General features: G+C 31.6%; 1 protein-coding gene across 1 annotated transcript; it reads left to right on the top strand.

Annotated features, from left to right (window-relative positions):
* Positions 1–1099: 1099 nt before the first annotated feature.
* On the top strand, positions 1100–2129 carry LOC107164263 (uncharacterized). Its single transcript, XM_015512019.2, has 2 exons — positions 1100–1150; positions 1227–2129. The coding sequence occupies exons 1-2, from the start codon at positions 1100–1102 to the stop codon at positions 2127–2129; spliced, it is 954 nt and encodes a 317-aa protein (XP_015367505.2).
* The last annotated feature ends 22945 nt before the right edge of the window (positions 2130–25074 follow it).

The following is a 25074-nucleotide window of genomic DNA, read 5'->3' as shown; positions in this document are numbered from 1 at the left end:
TCGCTCTAAATTTTTTGTTGAACAATTTTTATTCCTGAAATGGAAACTAAAATAAATAATATTTAGCTCTTGGTTTGCTGAGTAAAAAAAAAGAAATTTTAGTATAAGATAAAATAACTATAACTTAGATTTGCGGGCATTTTTTAGAAGATAATTTTGTTGGGCGTTATACGATTTAATAATTAAAATTGTATGCATCATTCATTATTTTATGTAATATTTAAATTGAAAGCAGATTACAATAAAGGTACCAAGTAATTTATTTTATTTCTCAATATTTTTTGAGAAAACGATGAAAAAAAATTAAACATTTAATGGTAAAATAAGAAGCACGTCTTTTTTTTATAAAAAATTGTCCATTTCGATAAATACTGAACTTCATTTTTTCAGTGATTTTATTATTTTGTTTTTTAGTTCAATTAAAAACAACATTAATTTCCATAATAACAATCGATAATGATTTTTCCTTCTACATTCATCAGGAATCCCGTAACCAAAATTGTATATTTTATAATATTATTAATAATATTGCACTACCAAACACATAATTGATTTCAAGTAGATCCTAGATAGGTATATCATAAAAAAATATCTAATATTATATCACCGAAACAAAGTAATTTCAACATATTTAAAATCCTGAAAATGGCCTGAACATTGAAGTTATTAATTATTTTATATAATTATGATGACAAGAAAAAAATATCTAACAAAGACCGGAAACAACATTAAATTCCAAAATTAACTAGTAATATTAAAGAACCATAGTATGACATATTTTATAAACGTAATAATCCGGTATAGCTACTTATAAGATAATTAAAAACAAAATAATAAACGCGTGATAATTCTAAAATGGTTTTAAAACGTTGCAATCAATTGGATAATGACTGGTCATGTTTTAGGTAACAAACAATAATATACTGTATATTCTATTGAACGTATCAATTAATAAACACTGGCAATCAGTTTAAAGGAACGTGGAAGTGTGGAAAACACAAACAATTGCTTCTATATAAAAGCTTATATCTAGTTACTAATGTTTTGTGAGAATCATTAACTGTAATTCGTAATTTTCCATTCAGTAATATTAGAAAATATGAATAATTTTGGATTTGTGTTCGCTTTGGCGGTGATTTGTTTAACTAAGGTAAGTAATTAAATTATTATTGAGTAGATCTAATTCAACAGAAAACTAAAAACCTTGCTTTTCCAATCTTACTAAGGTCGAAGCTTTACCATGTGATTGTTATGGATGTCCTCCACTACCATGTCTCCCAGCCCCACCATGTCTTCCAGCCCCACCATGTTTTCCAGTCCTACCCCTTCCAGCTCCACCATGTCTTCCAGCCCCACCATGTTTTCCAGCCCTACCCCTTCCAGCTCCACCATGTCTTCCAGCCCTACCCCTTCCAGCCCCACCAGTACTTCCAGCCCCACCAGTACTTCCAGTCCCACCATGCGTTCCATCTCCACCTATTAGCCCAGCGGCACTAGCCTCTTTATTAGCTACTCTTAAGGCAGCAGCACCATATTCGCCCCTTGCCCCACTTCCAGTTGCACCGCCCTTAGCCCCGGCCTTTGGACCTGCCCCGACCGTGGCTACAACCCTGTCGGTACCCACACCTGCACCTCTTGTGATCTCTTCGGGACCAGCAGCGGGACCAGTGATAATCCAAACACCGTCAGTCAAAGGAAAAGCCGCACCAATCGTCGTTCCCGCCGGTCCAGGCGCTAATTTGCTTGTCAAACTAAAGCAAGCCCCAGCACCCGCACCAATCATACTTCCACCACCGGCACCAGGTCCTATCGTCGTAAACGGTGGAAACGTAATTAAAGAACAGACTGTCACGTACGCACCAGCTCCTGATCCAAACAAAATATTCTTCGCATTGCCAGCCCCATTACCGACTCCGCCAGTCGTTTTGCCACCCGCGCCACTACCAAAAATATTCTTCAATCCCGGCGTGTACGTCCAAAAACCTGATATTGTATTCCAAACCCCAGTTGGTTTACCACAATTGTTTTTGATTCCTTCACCATGCGGATGTCCAGCACCATGCTTCCCACCACCCGGTCCATGCAACCTGCCTCCAGTCCTCGCTAAGGTCCCTGCTTGCGGTTGTTAGTTTTTCAACACTGCAATCATTATTGTTAACATTTATACATCAAAAAAATGTTATTTTTTACAGATTACTAATTTATTCTGTTAAGACACAAAAGTATAAATATAAATGATCGTCATTATAGTAATGATTTATTTCCTATTAAATTGGTTTTATTTTATTATTTATATCTCAAACTCCAGTTACTAAATATTGTCATGTACATTTTTATCTAAGATGATATTTATAGACAATTCTAACTTTCGTAAATGATAAGAGGTTTTGAAACAAATAATTTTTTATGTATACCGTGATTTTATGTTTACTAATAATATTTTACTGAAAATAATATAGGTATTATAATATAGTGAACAAATATACTTGAAAATTGTTAGAGTATAGATATTTTTCTAGTCTGTGTAATGCATTGACATACAGAATTATCGTCAGAATCATGAGTTGTCAATCAATTCATTGAAACATCATTAATTGAAAATAGTCATACTCCTTACGAAGTTACTTTTCATGAAATTTTAAATTATATATGTCTTGTAACTACTTCTTTGCAGTTTTTTAACGCTACATTATTGTGCATTTTTTAAATATTTTACTACCTACTTTAGCCAAATATGTTTTCAGTATAGGTATGTTAAAATTACATATTTTTTTTTTTAAATATATATGCTCCTGAGCATAAAACTATTTTACTCACATATAATTATAAGTTTCATAAATTATGGTATTTCTTTTAATTTTCAAACCATTGGGGTTTATCAGAATTAATCATAGAAGCACCTTTTTGAAAATATCTAATCAAAATCGAAAATTCTGAAACTTACATAATAACGTTGCTAATTCATATTTTTTAATACATTTTAAACAAGAACTTACGTACGTTCCTCGTAATCAGTGGTGTAATTAGAATTTGTCCTGTAGAGGAGGAGGGGATTATATGTTTTTAGCAAAATCTGTAAGCCTCGTACAGTAACCTATCCCACCAAATATAAAATGTTAGCAGTAAAATAAAAGTTTTGGGGGAATCTATCTCACCCACCACCACCCTTAATTACGCCCCTGTTCTTAATGTTATTATTATTAAATCATGTGATTTATTTATAAGACATTTGATATACTCATTCTCAAAAAATTTAACGTTTTATTTTCTAATTAACTATAGTATTTTTTTTTTTTTTTTTTTAACGAGCTTAATTTAGTAAAGTCAAACGTATTATAATATCGCTATTAAAATAGTAATCAACGAATAAGTACGTCAAAACATAAGCCGTGGCTGGTCACCATATTTTAGAAATGATCGAAAATTTGCATACCTAACTTTAAATCATAAAATTATTATAATGCTATGTAGAAATATAATAATTAATAATTTTATATTCGTTAGATAGCTTTTGATATTTAGTATAAATAATATGATTAAATATTTTGTTAATAACACTACCTATAGTTACTGTTTGTCTGTTTGTTAGGTAATACAAAACCAACTTATGTCCGTTGTTGGTATTACAATAATATAAATCATACTATTTAGATACATTTAGCAGTTTCGTCTTTTTATCTTTGTTGATGTTATCTATCTTCTATCTCTTTATCTATTGGCTAACGAAGGCCCAGAATGGATAAAATGGATTTATGGATTTTTGTTTTAAGGAATATCATAATGAGTTTTTATATAAGTACAATGACGAAATATACTGAGCATAATATTTGTATGTAGGTACGGAATCTAATAGAAACCAAATGAAATAAAATACTTACGAATATTATAAGGGTTATCGTATCAGAAACCTCCTTTGTATTTTTTGATTAATATAACAAATAAATAACGTAGCCAGTATATTCACAATTTGTAAATAATACTTTAATATACTGAAACTATAATAATCATTAAAAAATATGTGATTTAATGATAAAATCTGACTTAAGTTGGAAAAAGAGAAGTCACCAAATATTGGCATTACCCTTAGGATGGTGTTTAGGGAGAAAGTAGATCTTATACAATTCCTTTACAGTTGTCTGATGGTAACCTAGAATTTGTCTCAAGGCGAGCCGATTCAAGTAATCTAAAAAAAAAATTGTTTTCACCCGTAAAAGAAGAAGGTTTATATAGTTATAGTGTTGGAATGCATAGGTTCATTCACAGAGAGTACTCAACAGATATCACTAATCAGTATATATACAGTACAAATGTACAATAGAGAGCTGCTAATATTTGGCGTGAATATAATATATTGACTGAAAATCCTTTAGGGTTTTACTTTTACGTTTGAGAATTCTTCAGTGGCCAAAAGTTGTATACCATAATACCAAATAAATCTCAAAAAGAGAGCAGTGTGTATATTGTAATGTGTGTGGGCATGTGTGTTGTTTTTAAGTGAGTTTGTAACAGAACAATTAATGTCAGAGTAATGTTAACTTAACGCTTTAAAAATTAAATTTCTATAAATACTTTTTATAAATACATGTTCTGGCGGATGTCCACATTAAGGATTGATCTTCTGTCTCTCGAATAGGGTACAAACAAAATCACATTGGCAGGTGTTAGATCCAGATTGGACTATGTTTTCAATAAACAAAGAACAAAAATCGTTTGACATTAAAGACTGACTGAAACATTTACGTATTTTAACAGCTGCTGATTTATGTGGTTTAATCGTCAACTTTTAAAAATAAATATTTATAAAATTAAACCTAAAAATATACACGAGAATCCAGGGGTGTATTAAAGGGAGGGCCCATAGGGCCCGTGCTCTCCACATTCACCATATTTAATTATTATTTTTATTATTGTATTGAGTATTAACCTCCATAGGTCCTCTTACTTTTCGCGCACGGGGTATGCAGGATATCGGATATGCCGCTTCATAGACTACGGCTTCACGTGAGGGGCTCATGTTTATCATAACAAAGCATTTTTGATAATATCTTACATAGTATTTAAAAAAATGTTTTTAACTTTAAATTTTCTCGCGGCCAGCAAGATAATCCAAACAATAATATAACTTTATAAATATGATAAAATTATTTAAAGACATTCAATATGTTTGTACCTACTTAATCTTTAAGAAATAATACATTTTCTTTCAATTTCAAACTTCTTATTTCTTCAATGCATTGTTTAATATTCTACTGTAAAAGTGTAAAACTATGTGTGGTTTTAGATTCTGAGGGAAGCTAAGTAGTATATTTAAAAAAACTTAGATTGTAGATTGAGTCCTATATGTGGTAAAAGAAAATGCTTAACGGCTCACAATCATTTTTTAGTATTAATTATTTATTCTTTCTTTTAAACTCAATAAGATTATGTTGCGTATCTTAGGAGCAATATAGGTTAAGTGATTTTTTTTTTTTTTGAAGGCCCCTATTTGTCTTATTGCTGCAAATAAAGTCTGCGCACGCCTATATAACTGATTTAAAATATTTTTGTATAATACTTGTATTTTGATTATTTGGTCATGAATGATGACAACTTTTTGTGTGGGCAAATATGAGATAAGTTATAAGTGTGTATAATTTAAACTTTTTGCTTGTGCCCCCTCCCCCCCATAAGAAATTCCTAAATACATCCCTGCGAGAATCATTTGAGTAAATATATTTTTAGTATTTCGTTCATTATAAGGTTAAGTTAGGCATCAGCTTCCCACGTTTGTTTATTGATACACGACACACGAGTAGGCACGAAGTACGCTATTGCTGTAGTAGTGCGCTTACGCGTGTAGGCACTAGGTAGGGGCCTATAGGTACGATATAAATTCGTAATACTCATAAAACAAAATGTGATTATGTAATGACGACTAAATTTCACGTTCGAAAAACTGACTCGTGTGAGTTGTTTAAAAAAAAATCAAGTATTCAGTGATGGGTTGTACACAATATTGTATTTATACGGCCGAGTTTTTACTAAAAACTTGACAAGGCGTAACTAGTGATAAATATTACCTACCTACATAATATATACAATTGAAATTTATAATTTAAAAAAAAAATCTACCATTCTGGCAATGTCAATTACCTTAAAGGTAGTGCCAAGTGTGCAGTGCCGCAATAACCGGGTGTGTTGCGTGTGTCAAACACACGGGCCCAGGGCAACAACCCATAATGGGGGCCCAATGATAAAAATTAAAAAATATATAGAAACTAGAAAGAAATAAAATAAAACTATTTTGTTATAATAAATAATAATTATTATTAATACAGATTGAGCAATAGATCGCTTTTGTTTTGTACACAACATTATTGTACATTAACGTTTCTTATGCAGCATAACCGAAATTAAAAATAGTTTGGTAGTTTGGTTGCAATTGATTAAAGCGCGTCATGCAAAGGAGTATTGAGTATTGAGTAATAACTCAAAATTCCAAAGTATGTTTTCATATTTGGAAAAATAAATTTCATAATAGTCAATATGTTAATTTTTCAATTTTTAAGAGGGGTGAGGGCCCATTCATTTACTTACACACGGGCCCAAAATGATTTAGTTGCGGCGCTGCAAGTGAGTATGTGCATTAGTATGTATAATATATTTGCTATAATATGTCAATAGTTTAAGGTTCTCCAAAAACATACGTCATTCTTCCGATACACCACACAAAGGCAACTTATACACGATACCGTCTTTCCGACGTTTGTTTATATTTTGACATTTTAAAACCTGTTTCAAATACATTCATTACCACGCGGAGAGGACACGATAATAAAATCCAGCCCAAACCATAGTTGATCATATTTGTCTATTTGTTTATTTGTAGGCACTTGTATTATTACTTATTCGTTATTCTTATTACCAATGAATATTTTACGGTTTTCTCTGATTGTACCATAATTATTGTATAGCGTATTATCGAGGAAGAGACGATGATTATACTGACGATAAAAATCATTGGTACACACACTTTTCATGGTTACGTCAATAATATCGTTCACTATTATCAGACAATTGGCGCCATTATTGTTTTAGATTCACAAACTGCTCGATTTTTTATTTATAAGTACATGTCAAATCTCGGACCTGGACATTCATGTATGAATGGTCCAAGGATTGCGTACTATAAAAATGAAGCTATTAACGGCAATCGTATGCTCAATAATGTTGCTGTTGAAGCTAAAGGTGAGTGATGATCTTATTATTATTAAATTCTACTCAATGTCTTAACTAAAACCTGGTGAGAGCGTCCGCGACTTTTTATCGGGTTTAAAATATTATGCAATTCGAGATGTCACAGCTGCAAGGCTTGCAACATCATATTCGATTCAATTGTGGCTAGATACAGTCAGTGAAGCCGAACCAATTGGGTTCCCATCAATATATTTTTTTAAGAGGAGAACATCACATCCCGCACGTGTATTACTAACTTACAACAAAGCATAAACTAATTGACGAGATACATAACTGAGAAGGCTACTGAATAAATACAGTCATTAGGCATTACTAAAGAAACAACACGATCACACTATAAAGATGAAAACATTTACCGTGCAACATCGCTTTTATGTTTTTCGATGTCACAAATACTACGAAAAAGTTCTCATTGTTTATAAATTATTCATTATTTCAAATTTGAATGACTTTTTCGAACGGAGACAAACACATGCGGGTGTGATGGCATGTCATTTTAAGATGTTATAACTCGTGTCTATCAGACGGTTTAGAAAGTATAATATTATTACAATTATTAATATTAGATACTTAAACGTGTAGAATGCCGTGTTATTTGTACTTGTATATATAAGCACTTCGTTATCCTAGGTAAATATTATTAAGCATTTATCACCTAAACCTATATGTATATATATACGTATGAATAGGTATTTTCGTTTACCCGAAATTGTTTAATCATCTGATAATAATTATTGTTGAACATTTTTACGTAATTTACATTGACGTATTTTTAAATTCCTATTTGGAAAACATAAGGTATCGAAGCTAACCAAAGGAGAATACTTAATTCGTTTTATTCCTTAATCGTGTAAACGTCTCTTAAAATAATGGCTATTTTTTAAATTTTCTTTTTTTTGTTAGTTGATACTAGACACTAGTACATACTACTCGATTACAATTTTTTATCGAAGCTTCTGTTTTCCAACTATATATAGCTATCTATAACATTTTGGGTATTTTTTTTTTTGTCGGGGTTAGCACGACATTTTGGAATTATGGAATGTTCATTTATCCAAGCCTGGGTAAGTTAATGATCTTTTTTAACTGACTAAAGTTGATGGAAAACATTTCAAAAAGTTTAAAGTTAACAGTTAACCTAATTTTTTTTAACTCAGTTAAAAGTAAAACGAACATTTTAAATTAATTTAAGTTAATATTATTATGATTTTTTTTAATAATTATATGTATAGTAAATACCCAGTTTAAAATAATAAAAATCATAAATATTATTGAGCACAGAAAATGGGCAATAGTCAATAGCTTTTTTATACACAAAAATAAAGAATTAAATTATTAGGTACTGATGAATATAATTGTATAGCAGGTACTAAAAGGCCCAAGGCTGGGCATTAACGAGTTAATAAGTTAAAAGTTAAGTTAATTTTAGCTTATTAACTTAACTTACTAGTTTCTGTTTTAATTAACTTAACTTTAACTTAATTTATTTTTATCTACGTTAACTTAAAATCAACTTCTACTTTTTTAATATTACTAATTGACTTTATTTTGAATTTTCGCGTTATCTAGAATATATTTCAGTCTATAACGGTTCGTTGATTTAAAATTCGTAGATTATTAGAAAACATTGTTGGAAAAAGAAGATATTTTCGTAATTATTTTTATAAATAACAACTAATATGTTATATTAATTAAGTATGTACTAATAAAATAATAAATAATAATTTATAATATAGATATAACATTGTAACAATGTGACATTTAATCGCCCTTATGACTATATTTTTATATAAGATATATCAACAGCTACGAGCTCACGAAGTCACGTTTAATACCAGGAATTAGAGGTGGGTCGAACTGTTCGAAGTTCGAAAAATCGAACCGAACTTTAGGTGTTCGGTTCGAGTTCGAAAGTCGAACCCAGTTTTAAAAAAACCGAACCGAACCGAACTCGAACAAAAAAGTTCGGAAGTAAAAATAGTTCGAAAATTAAAATAGTTCGAACTCAAAAAATGTACGAACAGCAAAAATTCTAATATGTCAAACGTTTCGAACTAAAAATGTTCCCGATGTGTATTTTATTTTTAGTTTTCCTATTGTCTATAATCTATAATCTATATAGTTATATACTATATTATAGTAGGTATATACAATATTCTATATTATATACTTTGTATTTAAATTTTAAATATTACAAATGTAAAATTAAAACTACGATATTGTCCGGGCATTGATTATTATTTATTTCTTGTGCTATTGAATTATTTATAGACTTGGGTAATTATTTAATATTTTGGTTTTGTTGTTTTGTACTATTTATAATTTATAATTTATATAATCGAAGTTCGTAACTAGCTGAACAATATAAATATCTTTATCATTATTATTTATTATTTATAATCATTTGACATTTATATTTTTATAACATTAGTCCTGGGTCCTACACTCCTACTACTTACTCATTAATCGTTAATTCAAAATAATAGTTATCAGTGTTATTGATTAGTGGTTACTTAATACACTTATTACTGACTAAATACATATCTAAAAATTAAAAATCAAGAAAGTTTACATGCTGATCCCTAACTTGGCAAGTGTTTTTAAATTTTTAAAACAATTGGTACCTACCTAACAGTTTTTACTCTACACAAAAGAGATGAGAATAAAAATAAATGTATAATACTATAATACTATAATTCTAAAATAAAATGTAATAACTTATAACCGATAATAGACTTCAATTATATTAAAATTTAAATAATAATAAATTGAAAAGTTCGGTTCGACATACTATAAAGGTTCGGTTTGAGTTCGGTTCGATATACGATTAAAAAGTTCGGTTCGAGTTCGGTTCGACATACCAAGGTTCGGTTCGAGTTCGGTTCGAGACCATCTTTTTAAGTTCGACCCACCTCTACCAGGAATAATGTCATTAATAATAATAACTATTATTATTATTATTACTTAATATTTATTAATATCTTATTTTATAATTTTAATGATTGTCGATTATCATGAATTGTGACCATCTTATTACAAAAATACCTACCTAACTATAAATAGTGGTGTATTATACATTTGTGATTTTTACTTATTTTAAAACCTTTTCAATGATTTTTTTTTTATTAACTTAACTTATTAATTGAAGTTAAGTTAAGTTAACAAAATTTGTTAACTTTACTTTTAATTTAATTGAACAAAAAATATTTAACTTAACTGAGGTAAAAAAAATCATTAACTTTCCCAGTCTTGCAGTAAAAGCATACAAAATTTATAATATGAGCATAACGCAATTATTTTTAGTTTAAAAATAACTTATTTAAGACGAAAACATTTTATAATATGTTCTTAAGAATTTTACGTCTGTGATTTGTATCTATATGAATATAATAATTTAATATCGAATTACTTGTTACTTGTTAGTATTATCACGGAATAGAATAACTATTGATTATTGTTATACTTATAATAATCGTATGCCGTAGTATGCTATGGCATATTTTTATACATATAGGAATACACCTATATATTATAAATTATAATATTAAATATGATATATACCTATAGATAGGCATATGGCTATTGCTATATCTAAATGTATTTATCTAATTAATTTTTTTTTTGAAGTATTTTAATTAATAGGTCAAGAAATAAATTTAACTATATTTCTAATTTCCTATTCTAGGAAATAGTTATGTACCTAATATGCATTATCAATAATAATTGTATTTTATTTATTATTTAATTATTTATAAATTAAGTTAACTTGAAGTTGATTAAAAGTAACTCGTAACTTATTAAGTTTGTATCAATGAAAATAAGTTAAGTTAAAAATTAAGTTAATGAAAATTACATTTAAAACGGTCAAGTAAAAAATTTAAAATTAACTTAACTTTAAGTTTTTAACTCGTTTATGCCCAGGCTTACATTTATCTCGACCATGTTGCTCATTTGCATATTTGTGTGTGTTAATTATATCGCAAAACGAAATATTATTATTTATTACGACGTGTGGTCTAACACGTTTAATTTCCGGTTCTGAAGTGTTTGCTGTTTTGTATACGCGCACCTATCTATATATCAATGCGTATTCAACTATAATATTATTATATTATGTTTCTTATGTGTGGAATCAGACACTTAAAACAATATTTCGTCGTGAAATAGGTAGATTCCTGATGATTTTTTAAATATTGTTTAATTATTGTTTTCAATATTGTGCTTATGGACGTATACATATACTATATATATTCAACAAAATACTAAATAAATTCTATACACATTTTCATAAATTAGTTTATATGATATTGGTTTAGATTCTGAACGAAGTGATGAATGTATTGATTTTACAATGATGTGTGTTTTTTTTTGTGTGTGTCTGTGTACAGCATAACTAGTCGAAATAATGCTTCAATTTCAAACTTTGGGGGTGGTATGTAAAAGTGAATATCCTTGGTGCATTAGAGAGTTCAAAAGTAAACATTTTCCAACAGTTTTAAAAAAAATCGAGAAAAACAAAAAAAAAATGATAGAAAAACGGGAATTTTTACGCAAAACCAGTTTTCGACCAAATTGATTTTTTTATATGGTTGTAATTCAAAAACTAATCACTATAAATACTTGAAATTTTCACCAAATGTTTATGTTAGTGATACCTATATACAGTTTAATTTTAACTTTTTCTGAGTTATTTAAAGACCATTGAAATTTTCAATTTTTTTGAGAATTTTTTGATGTGTTGGTAAAAAAATGTTGGACGACCAAAAACACTTGAAAATTTAATACAAGGTTCCTTATGAGTTGTTCTTATTGAAGCTAAAAAAAAAAAAATTAAAAATCGTAAGTCACAATTTTTTTTATAAGCGTTTATAATTCAAATTTTTACGAAATCTGTCGAAAACGCGAAAATTTGCAAGTAATTTTGAAGTTGAAAAATCATAAAATTTTTTGTGTTTATAACTAAGGATTAAAAATACAACACTAAGTTTACCATTAGTTTTGCTTCAAGTAGCTATGGAGAAAACTTGAAACATCATTATAGGAAAAATTGTAAGTGCGTTTGAATTTTAAGTTTTTACAAAATAACGATTTATCCTGAAACGATTTTAAATATTTGTTATTATTCAAAAATTATATGTCGTAGATACTTGAAAATTTTACCAGTTATTTAAATTGGAATTTTCTTTACATGATATAATTTTCAAAATATATTGACTTTTTTTAAGATATTTATAGACAACTGAAAATTCTCAGTTTTTCTGAAAATTTTTTTTTGAAGTGTCGATAAATTTTTTTGGCCCTATCAAAGTATTTGAAAATGTAATACAAAGTTTCTCATAAGTTATTCTTATCGTGATTAAAAAATTATAAGAATACATAGGCACAATGTTTTTTAATTAACATTTGAAGTTCAAGTATTGACACGAGTAAATTCGTCAAAGCCATGAATATTTTTTTTTTGTGTCTGTCATCACGTTTTAAGGCAGTAAAGGTGCTTTGATTTTTGACTTCAGTACCTTATTCGAACAGAAAGTGAATCTAGTTGGTACTTTTAGGGTCAAATAAAAAATTTTCTTTTTTAACCTAAGATTTGAAAATTTTATACAAGATTCCTTACAAATTTGTCAATCTTTATCACGAAAAAAAATGTCCACTGGAAATTCAAATTAAATTTTTATTAGCATTTGAATTTCAAATATTCATAAAAATTCGTCAAAACCATGAATATTTGCAAATTATTTTGTAGATTCAAAATTCATAAAACTGTTTCTATTTATATCTAAGGTTAAAAAATGCAACAATAATTTTTCCAAAAGTTTTGCTTCAAATAGCTATACAGAAAATTTGAGGCGTCATTATAGGAAAAATGTTTTGAGCGTTTGAGTTTTAAATTTTTATGAAATCGCGTAATGATAACGATTTATCCTTAAACCAGGTATTCGTATATCTATAATAATATAAGGTATTATGAATTATGATAACTACATGCAATATTTTTGGAAAAATTGATTAACCAAGTCTTATGCAAAATGCGTCTTAATTGAAAAATAAAATATTTGTTTCAAAATAGAAATAATAATAAATAAATAATAAATAATGACAATATTTAAATTTAATATATCCTAGATTGACAAATCATCTCTTTTCAGAATCGTTTTTTGTATACAATGATACCTATCATTGCATTCAAATGCAACCTACCCTAGTCAGAGGTCCACTCCACCACCTAATGTACAGCAGAGCGATACCCATATTCCCGCTTTTTTTTGTTACGCATTTAATCTAATAGAAAGAGAAACATAAAAAAATAAATATTTTCTTGTAATAAAATCTAAATTTCCCTTCATATCAATCGGTAAGCAAAATATATTATGTAGGTACCTACTTGGCTACTTTAAATTGACGGATTAGACACAGAATTTAAAAAAAAACCATAAATATTTTGAATAGGTATCTAGTTATAATATTACATCAATATACCGTAAAAATTCCACAATAATATAGTACAGCCAATTTGTAATAAATTAATGAGCGTGACTATAAAAAAAAATATGTTATATAAGCATATAGGTGAGGTTAGTCGAAACCTGTTGCTATTATAGGTATGTATTATAATCGATTGTCATCTCTTTCTATTTTATTTGGCAGTTTCGCCAATCAACGCTTGGCGGGTAAGGTATGTGTCTTGAATTTTATTTGACAGCATTTTTTTTTTTTGGTTTTAGGTAAAAATTTGATATTTTTTTTATGGAACAACTCAAATGATGGGTATAGGTATTAAATATATTTTATTAAAACACCAAAACCTGGATCATTTCGACGGAGATTTGAACGCCCCTCGAATTACATCAGTAGGTACTGTGGACTATAATAGGTCAATATTAAATTAAATTTTGATGTCCTGGTAACACACTAATACCTATATTGACCTAGAGCCTGAAGTGTCTATTTGGTAGTATCATAATTAAAAATTCGTAGCTCATTTATAAAACCCTTATAATTGTTCTTACTGATGATAAATAAAATATTGGTACGAACATTATTCAGGCATAAAAATTTAGTAATATATATATATATATTAATGCTTATTAGATTTAGAGAAAATAAAACTATTACAAGGAAATATACGTAGGCAAATATATGTGTAATGACTTATTTGTCCTTCGTGATGGATAACTTCGCGTTTTCACGAATAGTAAATTTCGAAGAGTGCCTATTACTCATATATACATAGCCATGTAGCTTTTTTATTTGGATAGTTATAACCATAAATTATTAGTGTATGCCAATAAAACTTATGTCATCCAAGGTCATTAAAATTAATGGAAAATTCCACGATGTCTCTTAGGTAGGTATAAAAGAATTTTAACTATTAACTATTTTTTAATTTTAAATTTATTTATTTATTTAAATATCATTCAATGGATTTTGAACAATTAATTTTTTTTACCATGTACCTACACATTTTCCAACCATTTAAAGTTTTTAAAACTTATAAATTCTTAATAATTCTTCTGCAATGATATTGTATTTACTATTTACCCAGTTTCCGTTGAGACTTCACACTATTAATATTTTTTGAATTTTATACGGCGTGGTAAAATCTAAAACGACATATCCAAACGGGTGTACCTACTGCACGCTTAATTGTAATTTAGAAGGAATATTAAATAATAACATTTTATTTTCATTAACACCAAACAGTAATTGATGGCTGTCATAATAAATTAATAATGTTCGATTATAATGGCGATAGCCTGCAGGCAGCATCGCAAATAATCGTTGGGTGGACATGGATATATGGTTTAAGCTGTTATTAATATACATATAGGTACGTGTATTTTAAAGACTCGAATTCTAACGAATGTCAAATCATAATAGTCGGTTGAAAACAGAACAGGTAGTGCCAAGTAGATTAAATTACATAATATTTTTTAGCAGATAACGTGCTTATAGGTCGTATAAAGTAGTATTAAAACATTATTTACGATTATGCCTCATTTTATTTTGGACAACATTCGGTTCGCTACTTTTATTTTAATACATTTTAAATTTTAAAGTAAATTTCAACACTATTATTATCTAATATTATTAAAACCTTGTAAATAAATAAAATAAATATGTCTAAAATCTAAATCACTAAAAGCATATTTTACATTACTGTGTACCTACTTATTTATTTATATTATAACTAGCTGATCCTCTTGCACTTCGTTGCCCATTAAAAATACGATATAATATATATACGATTCAAAATTTATGTTTAATTTGTCGTTTAATACCTGAGGTAGCTGTAGTGATCATAATTTTTTATAGCATTTATTGTTTTGTAAAGGTGAAACAATTTTTAAAATTTGTATCTATATTAATGAATTGATAATTTCTTATTCATCCATACTTGAATTTATAAAACCAATAGCAACCCTATAATAAATAAAATTATATTTATGTATCTATCTATTATTTCTATAAAAATCACAAGTTTACAATAAAAAAAAATTAAAGGTCACTTATTCAGATAAAATATAGTCAATAAATTCGCGGGATATAGTGTAGCTTATAGGTATTTTAGCTTTCTGATAGTAAACAAAAATGTAAGTAGGTATTTCCAGAGATTAAACTGAATAATTAATGACAATAAATATAATATAATTAAAATGATATTTAAAATAACATTGTCACATTTATAAATAATAATTGACATTTCTGTGTTACAACTTACACTAAACGTTAGGTATCAGCCAACTAATAAGTATTATTATTTAATAACTTGTTATATAAATGTACAATTTACTCGTACACGTTTATTTTTGCCGATTTCAATACCTTAAAATCAACATTTTGAAAAATCCTTTCTAGTTGCTCGATGAAAGTATTAGAGGAACAACTTACCTATTTTAAAAGCCCATTATTCTTTGTAATAATTATTATTAGTGATTATCTGCAGTGTATTAAATTTTAGGTCGAATGCCGTGTTGCATAAATATTGACTAAATTTGATGGTCCATTAAAATTTAATGAACCACTCATTGGTCACTAAATCTTGTTTAAGGGACCATTAGGTCACTATTAATTCATTAAATATTTAGTGTAACCCACTTTATTTGTCATACAGTTAGTGACGTGATGAACTGTACGGTGTACAAATTAAGAATTATATTTTATAAGTCAATCATTTGTAAAATATGTATTGATTTAACGATATTAATATTACCCTGTCATTGTGTGTTTTAGGGATCCGACTGCGTGAACAACACGACTATGACTCCTTCTGTGCTTATATTACCAGCCAGCAGGTTTCCGCCTCCGATTTTTTCCAATGACTTTTCGTACGGTGGCATGTCGCCGTCCGAACTGGCCCTGCTGTCAGCCACGGACCTGACACCACCAGAGCGCGAGAATTTCGTCGTGATGGTGATAAACGCTCTGAAGGAGTCACCGTATCTGATATCTTTTTTACCACACCTGACGGTCAATAGAATTTTGAACGAACTGGCCTTTAGACCGTTGCTGTTGAACTCCATCGAACCACCGAACGTGGTGGGCCTGATCGACATTCTGTGCGGGTGTCCGTGTCTGCTAAAAGTCGCGCCCGACCGCACGGTCAGTGAATTCATAACCGCCATCGTGCTGAACTCGAAAATCGTGGACGCGTTGCCACCGTCCACGGTCGTCTGTCTGTTGAGCAAGGTGCCGCCGGCCGTGCTGCTAGCGTTGTCGCCCACCATCAAAATGACGCTGCTTCATCGCGTACTGTCACCGAATGCGTTTGGCACGCTGACGCCGGCTGAAATCTCTGTCATCGTGGACGTACTCGTGAGCGCGGAACGTGCGTTAGCCGTCTCGACGGCGCCAGGCGACATCCTCCAATTTCTCAACACTATTGTGGTATCGTCGACCTTTGCCAACAACGTATCTGTCACGCGAGCGGTCGACTTACTGTGCCTGTTGTTCAAGACAGCTCCGGCCCTGGTCGGCGGCGTCCCGCAAGACATCGTCGACGCCCTGCTTGCATCCATCGCCGCGTCCGTCCATCGGTTGCCGGCCGCGGTGTTCGGCCGCTTGATACCCGTCTTGACCAGTTTGCCGTTCTCGCTGAGCTTGTTGGACCCCGCCACGGTTGCTCTGCTGCTGCCTGCGTTTTCGCCGACCAGTGTGCTGGCCACCATTCCACCCCCCGTGATCGTCCAGCTGTTGGTAGACCTGTCAAAGGCGACCGCCGTCGTCGATGACGCGATCATCGGGCTGCTCCACGGCGTCGTATGCGCTCTGCCCAGTGTGATGTGCGACGTACCTCCGACCGTCCTGTCAACGTTCGCGAACCGGTTGACGTCACCCGAAGTGACCGGCTCGCTTCTTATTGACGTGAGCGTCAAGTTGATAAGCGTCCTGAGCAAATCCCAGTGCTTACTGTCTGCACTGACGGTGAGTTCCGTGAGCCAGACAGTGGATTTCGTTATCTCCAACGACACACTTTTGAACGCTATTCCACCACCGGAAATCGTCGATTTCGTTCACACCTTGGCCGGCACCGGACTCGTGCTGCCAAAGATTTCGCCAGAAAAACTTCAGAAACTATTGTCATTCCTAACTTCAGTGTTCTCGTTGAGGTCGTTAGATTCCAATCACTATTCGAAATTGCTGTCACTTATGGCTCTTTCCCCGTACCTGACGTCCGCGCTGACAAGCACTCAGCTGCAAAACGTATTCGAAACGCTCACATCGGTTCCCGGCTCGTTACAAACAACTTCGAACAACGTTTTCGCGGACATACTGACGCACTTATTCACGACGCCCGACAAGCTTTCCGATATCCCATTCCCATTGCTTTTGAATTTGTTGACACAAATCAAAAACCAAACCTCGGGTGCCGTGTTTTGCGCAATATCACCGTGTGCAATAGTTAAGTTCGCCGAATTTCTGGGAGCGAATAACGCCTCGATAATCGCTTCGTTGCCACCCCCTGACTTGATGGCTTTGGTGGGCTTGCTGTCTAAAGTCGATTGCTTGTTGACTCAGCTTTCCATGGAAACCTTGAACGCCCTATTGGAAGCGATCAGTATAGCACCGTTTGCAGTACCATTGGAGGCAACAATCAAACTGATCGTCACCATTCATTCACTGTTACCATCCGTATTGTGTTCGTTGCCACCGGATATCATCGGCAACATATTTAAATCATTTGGTCCATTCGATTTTCTGGGTGGCCTGAGCACCACGGTTCTGGGTGAGTTGTTGACCGCCATATCCAAGAGTTCATGTCTTCTGTCTGCTTTCGATCGCGGTACTATACAAGACATTTTGGAATATCTGTCGACGTCGCGGAGTATTCTGAGCGATATGAACGACGGTGACTTGGCCAACCTAGTGGTTTCAATATCGGCCAACGAACCACTCAGAACGTTCGTGCCGGGGGGTTGCTTCGTTCGTTTATTGCTAGCGATTAATGTTGTCAAGCCAAATTCGATTCCGACGACCGCGGCTGTAACGCTGTTGAGATCTCTGATATCCTCGGAACAAGCGATCAACGAGCTAACGTTGGCGGACGCGGAAAACCTCGTAGACCTGTTGGCCGCAGACAAGGTGCTACTAGCCGCGTTATCACCAACCTTGTTGATAAAGCTGCTGACGGCGCTAACGAACCTATACGCCGGGTTGCCAAACGAGAAAATTGTCAACCTGTTGGTGGCCACGCACTCAGCGCTGCCGAGTCTGCTATGTTCCGTACCGAAATCCGTGCTGGCCACTTTGCTCGAGTTGATTTTTACAGGGTCGATGATCGGCTGCCCATTATCCGAAAGCCTGGCCGCGTTCGTTGCCGCTTTGTCCACGTCGCCATGCCTGATAAACGCCATGCCGGCCACCACGCTCGAATACTTGTTAGGCCTTCTGTCATCGCAGTCATCGCTAACGGCCGAAGTCTTGCCGCCTCCAACGCTCGCCAACCTCAGCACGATCCTAGCCCTGACGCCGTCTGCACTACAAAACGTCAACATATCTGTCATCATTTCGCTGTTGTCTGCTGCCGGCCCTAAGTCAATTTGCGCCATACCACCCATGGCCTTGTTCACACTTCTGGCACCGCTGTCTGACGCCAAAACCGTTTACGAGCTCCGACTCTCCGTGATCGCTTCGTTGCTGCGCGTTGCTGCCACAGCACCGTGCGTCCTCAACGTCTTAGCTGGTCCCACACTCAACACGATTGTGATCAAGGTGGCGTCGTTGCCGCAACTTCTCCAGAATTTGTCACCTGATCTTTTACTGTCCTTCTTGGCAGCAATCGGGTCTTCACCACCAGCACTTGAATCCCTCCGACCAACCACAATTGCTCTCCTGATCACGTTGATCGCCGATATCCAGCCAAGTGTCATATCCGGCACGCTCCCTGCCACGGCCTCATCCCTCTTGGGAGCGTTCGGTTCACAGCAGGCGTTCGCCTCTCTACCGCCACCTACTCTCAACGCTCTCATCGAAGTGCTCGTCAAGTTTCCTAATTTGTTCGCTGCGCTACCACTGTCGGTTCTCGACGTATTGCTCCGATTCTTCGTGTCATCACCCACTGCACTTGGTTCTATTCTGTCATGCACGCTTATCAAGTTCCTAGCCGTGCTATCCTCGATTCCAACGCTGCTCCGGACGCTGTCACCTAGCACACTCGTCGCTTTCATAGAAGCACTATGCACGGTGTCCCCAAAGTTCCTATGTGCCATCCCAGCCTCAATCGTCACAGCGCTGTTCGAGGCCGTCACCACGGGGCCCGCGTTGGCCACGCTCACACCCCCGACAGTCGCCTCACTGGTGTCCGCACTTGACACGTCACCCTGCCTGATTTCCATCCTGCCCCCGTCACTACTGACGGCTTTAATAACGTTCCTGGCGGCAAACCCATTCCTGCTGAGCAACACACCGAGACCAGCCCTGCTCACCTTTATCCAAAATGTCCAAACTCCTGGATCCATTCCTCGTGTCAACGTCTCGAATAGTCACGGTCTTCCGTCCGTTGTGATCAGTCGTTTTGGCGATATTACATCCGATAGCAATACGAGTTCCACGGGTGATTTGCAAACTCTCTCGACCGGTAACAATGCCAAGAATGTTAATATCCTTCTAAACCCGACAGTAATTAATTCGGATAACCTGCAAGGAACTCCTAAGGTATGGGTTTCACCAAAAAATTAAAAAGCAGTTCTCGTCAAAGGAAAAATAAATTTGACCAAATAAACACTACGCCGTGCATGTATGCCATATTTTTACCAAACAACAATGTTATTGTAGAACTATGTTAACAGTGGACAGTTTATAGTATTGCTAAAACAAAAATATAGGTAAGGTAACTAACATATTGTAATATTGAAAAATTATTACAACTCAATAATTTTATGTTAAATTAATTTGTTATTATACTAATATTTTGTTTCGCCTAATTATTTTGATAATATTCACTTCTATTAAAGACTGTAACGATGTAACTGATTGTCTAATTATTTTTTTATTCTAATCTTATTTTTTATTTGTATTTCTTACAATCTGAAATTATTTTACGATAAGTAAACTTTTTGAAAAAGTAAATATTATTAGAGTTGAATTTGTTTTACATAACAACTATTTCTTCTATAATAATAATAAATTTATTGTTATGTTTACATTATACTTATATTAATCATTTATTTTCTACACTTATGTAATAATGAATAATGATTAATGAAATACTAACAAACTTAAAACAGCAAAAACAACCAATTAAACAATTTCAATTAAAACAACAGTGAACTGGATAATAGTTTAACATTCTTTTAGATCGTACAATAGTCCAATGCATCCAAAGATATCTATAATCACCAATCATGAATCAATCATCAATAATTTAAAGCAATCTACAACTGATATCAATAAAAATCTCACTTGATTTAAAATTAAAATTATATGAACCATGAAGTATGTTTTAAATTATTTTTCATAAAATGAAAATGCACCCATTTTACTACGAATACTAAAAGATTCATGTACTAACAAATAAATTAGGTATTAGGTTTAGCAATTAGAATTAAATATTTAATTATGTTATTATATATTTATATATAATATATATTATAATTTATATATTATTATATATTATTATTATTATTATTATTGTATATATATATATATATATATCATTGTTCCTTGAATTTATAATTCTTATTTTGTTCTTTAAGAGATTATTGAAATTTCATTAAAAATAATAATAAAAAAAAAAAAATGGTACCTAGCTATGGTTCTAAGCTGAGCATTATGAAATATCTTTTAATTTAAAAATTAAATAAAAAAAAACTTGATAAGTGTATATAAAAATCAAAACATGAAAATGTATCATATAATAACATAATAAATCTATTTTTTTACTTCACAAATACATATAAGTAATTATATAATTATAACAATAAGAATCTTGAAATGATGAATGATGATGAATCCAAGAAGCAAAGTTTGTTATAAGGAAACATAGATGAGTTCCATATATTATGTACTTCAATATAATATAGTATATCATGCAGTTATTAATTAAAGTTATTCAAATATATAAATAGAATACATGAATATAAATCAAGAACTTAAAAATATTTATATATAAATAAATAGTAATGCAAACAAACTGAAATAAACTAACATACAAATATTAAATTTACTAATAACAGATACTTTAAAAAAATAATATCATACAATTTACAATTTGACTTTAATGATAATATATTTTTCGTAACTAGGTATTAAAATAATTATATAAATTGAAAATGTACATAATATCGTATATTTAAATTTTATTTTATACCTAGTGAATTAGCCATAACTACTCATTGTGTAGAACATTAATTATTAATTATATTATACTGATTTTCTTATGTTATCGATGTTTATGTTTTTTTTTTCATCAATTTTATATGAACCATAATATTATTAAAATACCTTGAACGATTTGAAGACAATAATAGTGAAAAAACTACAAGATATAAATATGAATAGACTATAGTGAAGAAAAATCGTGATGTTACTGTCACTGGGGTGTAGGATTACAGTATCGCATTCAAACAATGTTACACACAGACACAGACGACGAAGAGTGAAACAAAAAACCAAAACCCCATAAAATTCTCGTCCCGTGTAATTAAAATTTAAAAGTATACACGAAACTCATTAATTTTTAAGTACACTGCCACTTATTAATTATGACTATCATTCAATTTTGTTGAAAAACAAACATTATTATTATTGTTATTCATCATTGGTATATATAGGTATACAATATACATATGTTGTATAATATAATTCCGGCATTGTATAACCTTGTCTTTGGCCATTTAAGCGATGACGATCGTCATATTGTCAGAAGCAAGCCCTAATATTCTATTTCACCAATCACTGGTTTGAAATTAAAATTAAATACGTATGACAGTGTAAGCAAACTTATAAGTACCTACAACACTGCGATAGTATATCAATTTAATCTTCGAGTTATATGTTTGTGCCCGTGAACGTGGTATATCGCTGTGATTGATGCGAATGTAATCATTAAGAATGTTGCCACTATAACTATATAATAATAATTATTGTTTCCGCACTAACTAATTTACTCGGATTAGGCTAGGTATAATAAACGGTAGGTAACTATATAAGGTTCGCAATACTGCATTTATTTTAATATTTGAAATTTTCACTGCCATTTTATAGACAGCAGTTTAAAAAAAATATCGATTTAAAGACAAACTTTTTTTTTAAAATTATTTCTATTATAATACATAATGAAAACTAACAAATTATTTTATCTATTAATTAATGTGATGATGTTCATTTACCTTATGAACTGCAGGGCTAGGATTTGTATGCAACAGCATGTTTTTTTTGCGACTTCTGATTGTTGATTTTGTCAGTAATGTGGTGTTTTTATTTTGCATGTTTTTGCATATTTTGGATAAAATGCATATTAATGCATATATTGAATAAAATTAATATTATTGCATATTTCCATTATAAGAATACGAAAAATGCATGTTTTATAGTATATTTCGTGATTAATATTTATAATTTAATATTAATATTTCGTATTTAATTCTAGCTCAGCTAATTAGAGTATTAAACTTGGTTTTTTTTGTCAAACACAAATTTTATTTTTATAAATACAATCCTATGGTACAATATAAAATCTAAGATAGGAATTAAAATGAATATTTTTGCATATTTTGATAAATAAAATGCATATTTTACAATTTTTTATCGCATACAAATCCTAGCCCTGCTTATAAATATAGAGTCAGCCGAGTCTAGTAGTTTGGCAGTTTACAATGTATTAGGTACCGATATTATACAAGCCCTTTCGAATTTAGTTGCAACAAAAATATTGATATTGTTGGCGTGGCGTGTAGGCTGCTACCAATCGCGGAATGGGAGTAAGTAACGACCACAGCTACTAGTTCCCGGATGGGTGACCACCCGGGTTCATATTAGTTAAAAACCTTGCCACACATACACGTGTTTGCTACCTAGCTAACAACCGTAAAAACAACCTACCGTACCAAAACCTTACCACTAGCATAGTTCATAACCCCTACAAGCTACAACAGCTAATGGCCTTAGTCGCTGGACTTAAGATCAATAAAAAATTTAAATAAAAATAAATATTGTTATTACCAACGTCAAAATATTGGTTTTTATGATAAAAAGAGAGATTTATGTTGTAGACCAGCAGTTCCAAAACTATTTCGTCTTACGCCGCCCATTTAGAACTGAATTTTCGTGGCACCCCTAATAAACCCGATGACCACTATTAGATTTTTATTTTAACATAATCATCAAGAAATTATTTTATACATTTACTCTACAAGGTAGACAATTTTGTGCATTCAAAATTAAAACTATAAATTATAAATAAAGTATTTCATCCTTATTACGGTAGTGAGATCGGTTGTAGAAGTCATTGGAATTATATGGATATAAGGTAAATAATAAAAACATTAATTAGCATATTTTTAGGGCATTTTCTTAATATTTTGGACATTGAAGTCCGTGCCCTAATAATTATATGAATGCATTCTGAGCAAAAACTGTTTTAAAATTTTAGATTCCGTTCTTAATGCGTTACGGGTTATTAATATTTAATATACCTAACCCCACGAAAAGGAGCGGACTTGATTCTCAATCATATATTGATAACATATTTTATGATGTGTAATTTTTGATTTCGGTGAATTTTTCAAAATCACTCTGTCGGGTTAGAGCAAGCCTCCAAATACGATCAAACATAAAACACATTTTTACGACACGATTGAGAAAATATGTCGGCTTATCAAAGGATATGGAAATACAAAAATAACCTACACGATTGAATATAAAAACTCTGCAGTGTTGTCATTTTAAATTTTTAACTATATTATACAAAAAATATGTATTTCAAGTTTCAACAATCATAATAATTCAAAAGATGGTAAGAATTAAAAGTTTTCGATAAAATTATTGTTATATTATTTTGTAAATACCTAGACATATCACTTAATTTTTTTTTGAACATTAATTTTTATTATTTCGTATATAGAAATAGATATTTTGTATTATAATACTTATTTCAAACATAACTTATTATTACTTTTTATTAAAAATTGCATTGTTTCTAGTTACAATGATCAAAAACATATATAATATAGGTAGGTACATCTATATTTAATTACTTAATCCGTAATATTGTCGATTAAGTTGGGCTCGGCTCACTGTTCGCAGCTCGCTTAAGTTTGACACTAATACGCACAAATTATGAAAATAAACTATAAAAGTATTGCGTTTAATTATCGTTTATTATTTTACGATTTTTTT

This window comes from Diuraphis noxia, unplaced genomic scaffold, assembly GCF_037042655.1.
Source record: "Diuraphis noxia isolate RWA-SAM2 unplaced genomic scaffold, SU_Dnox_SAM2 contig0005, whole genome shotgun sequence".
NCBI lineage: Eukaryota > Metazoa > Arthropoda > Insecta > Hemiptera > Aphididae > Diuraphis > Diuraphis noxia.
The sequence above is the reverse complement of the archived record's forward strand: the minus strand, read 5'-3'. Positions and strand labels throughout refer to the sequence as shown.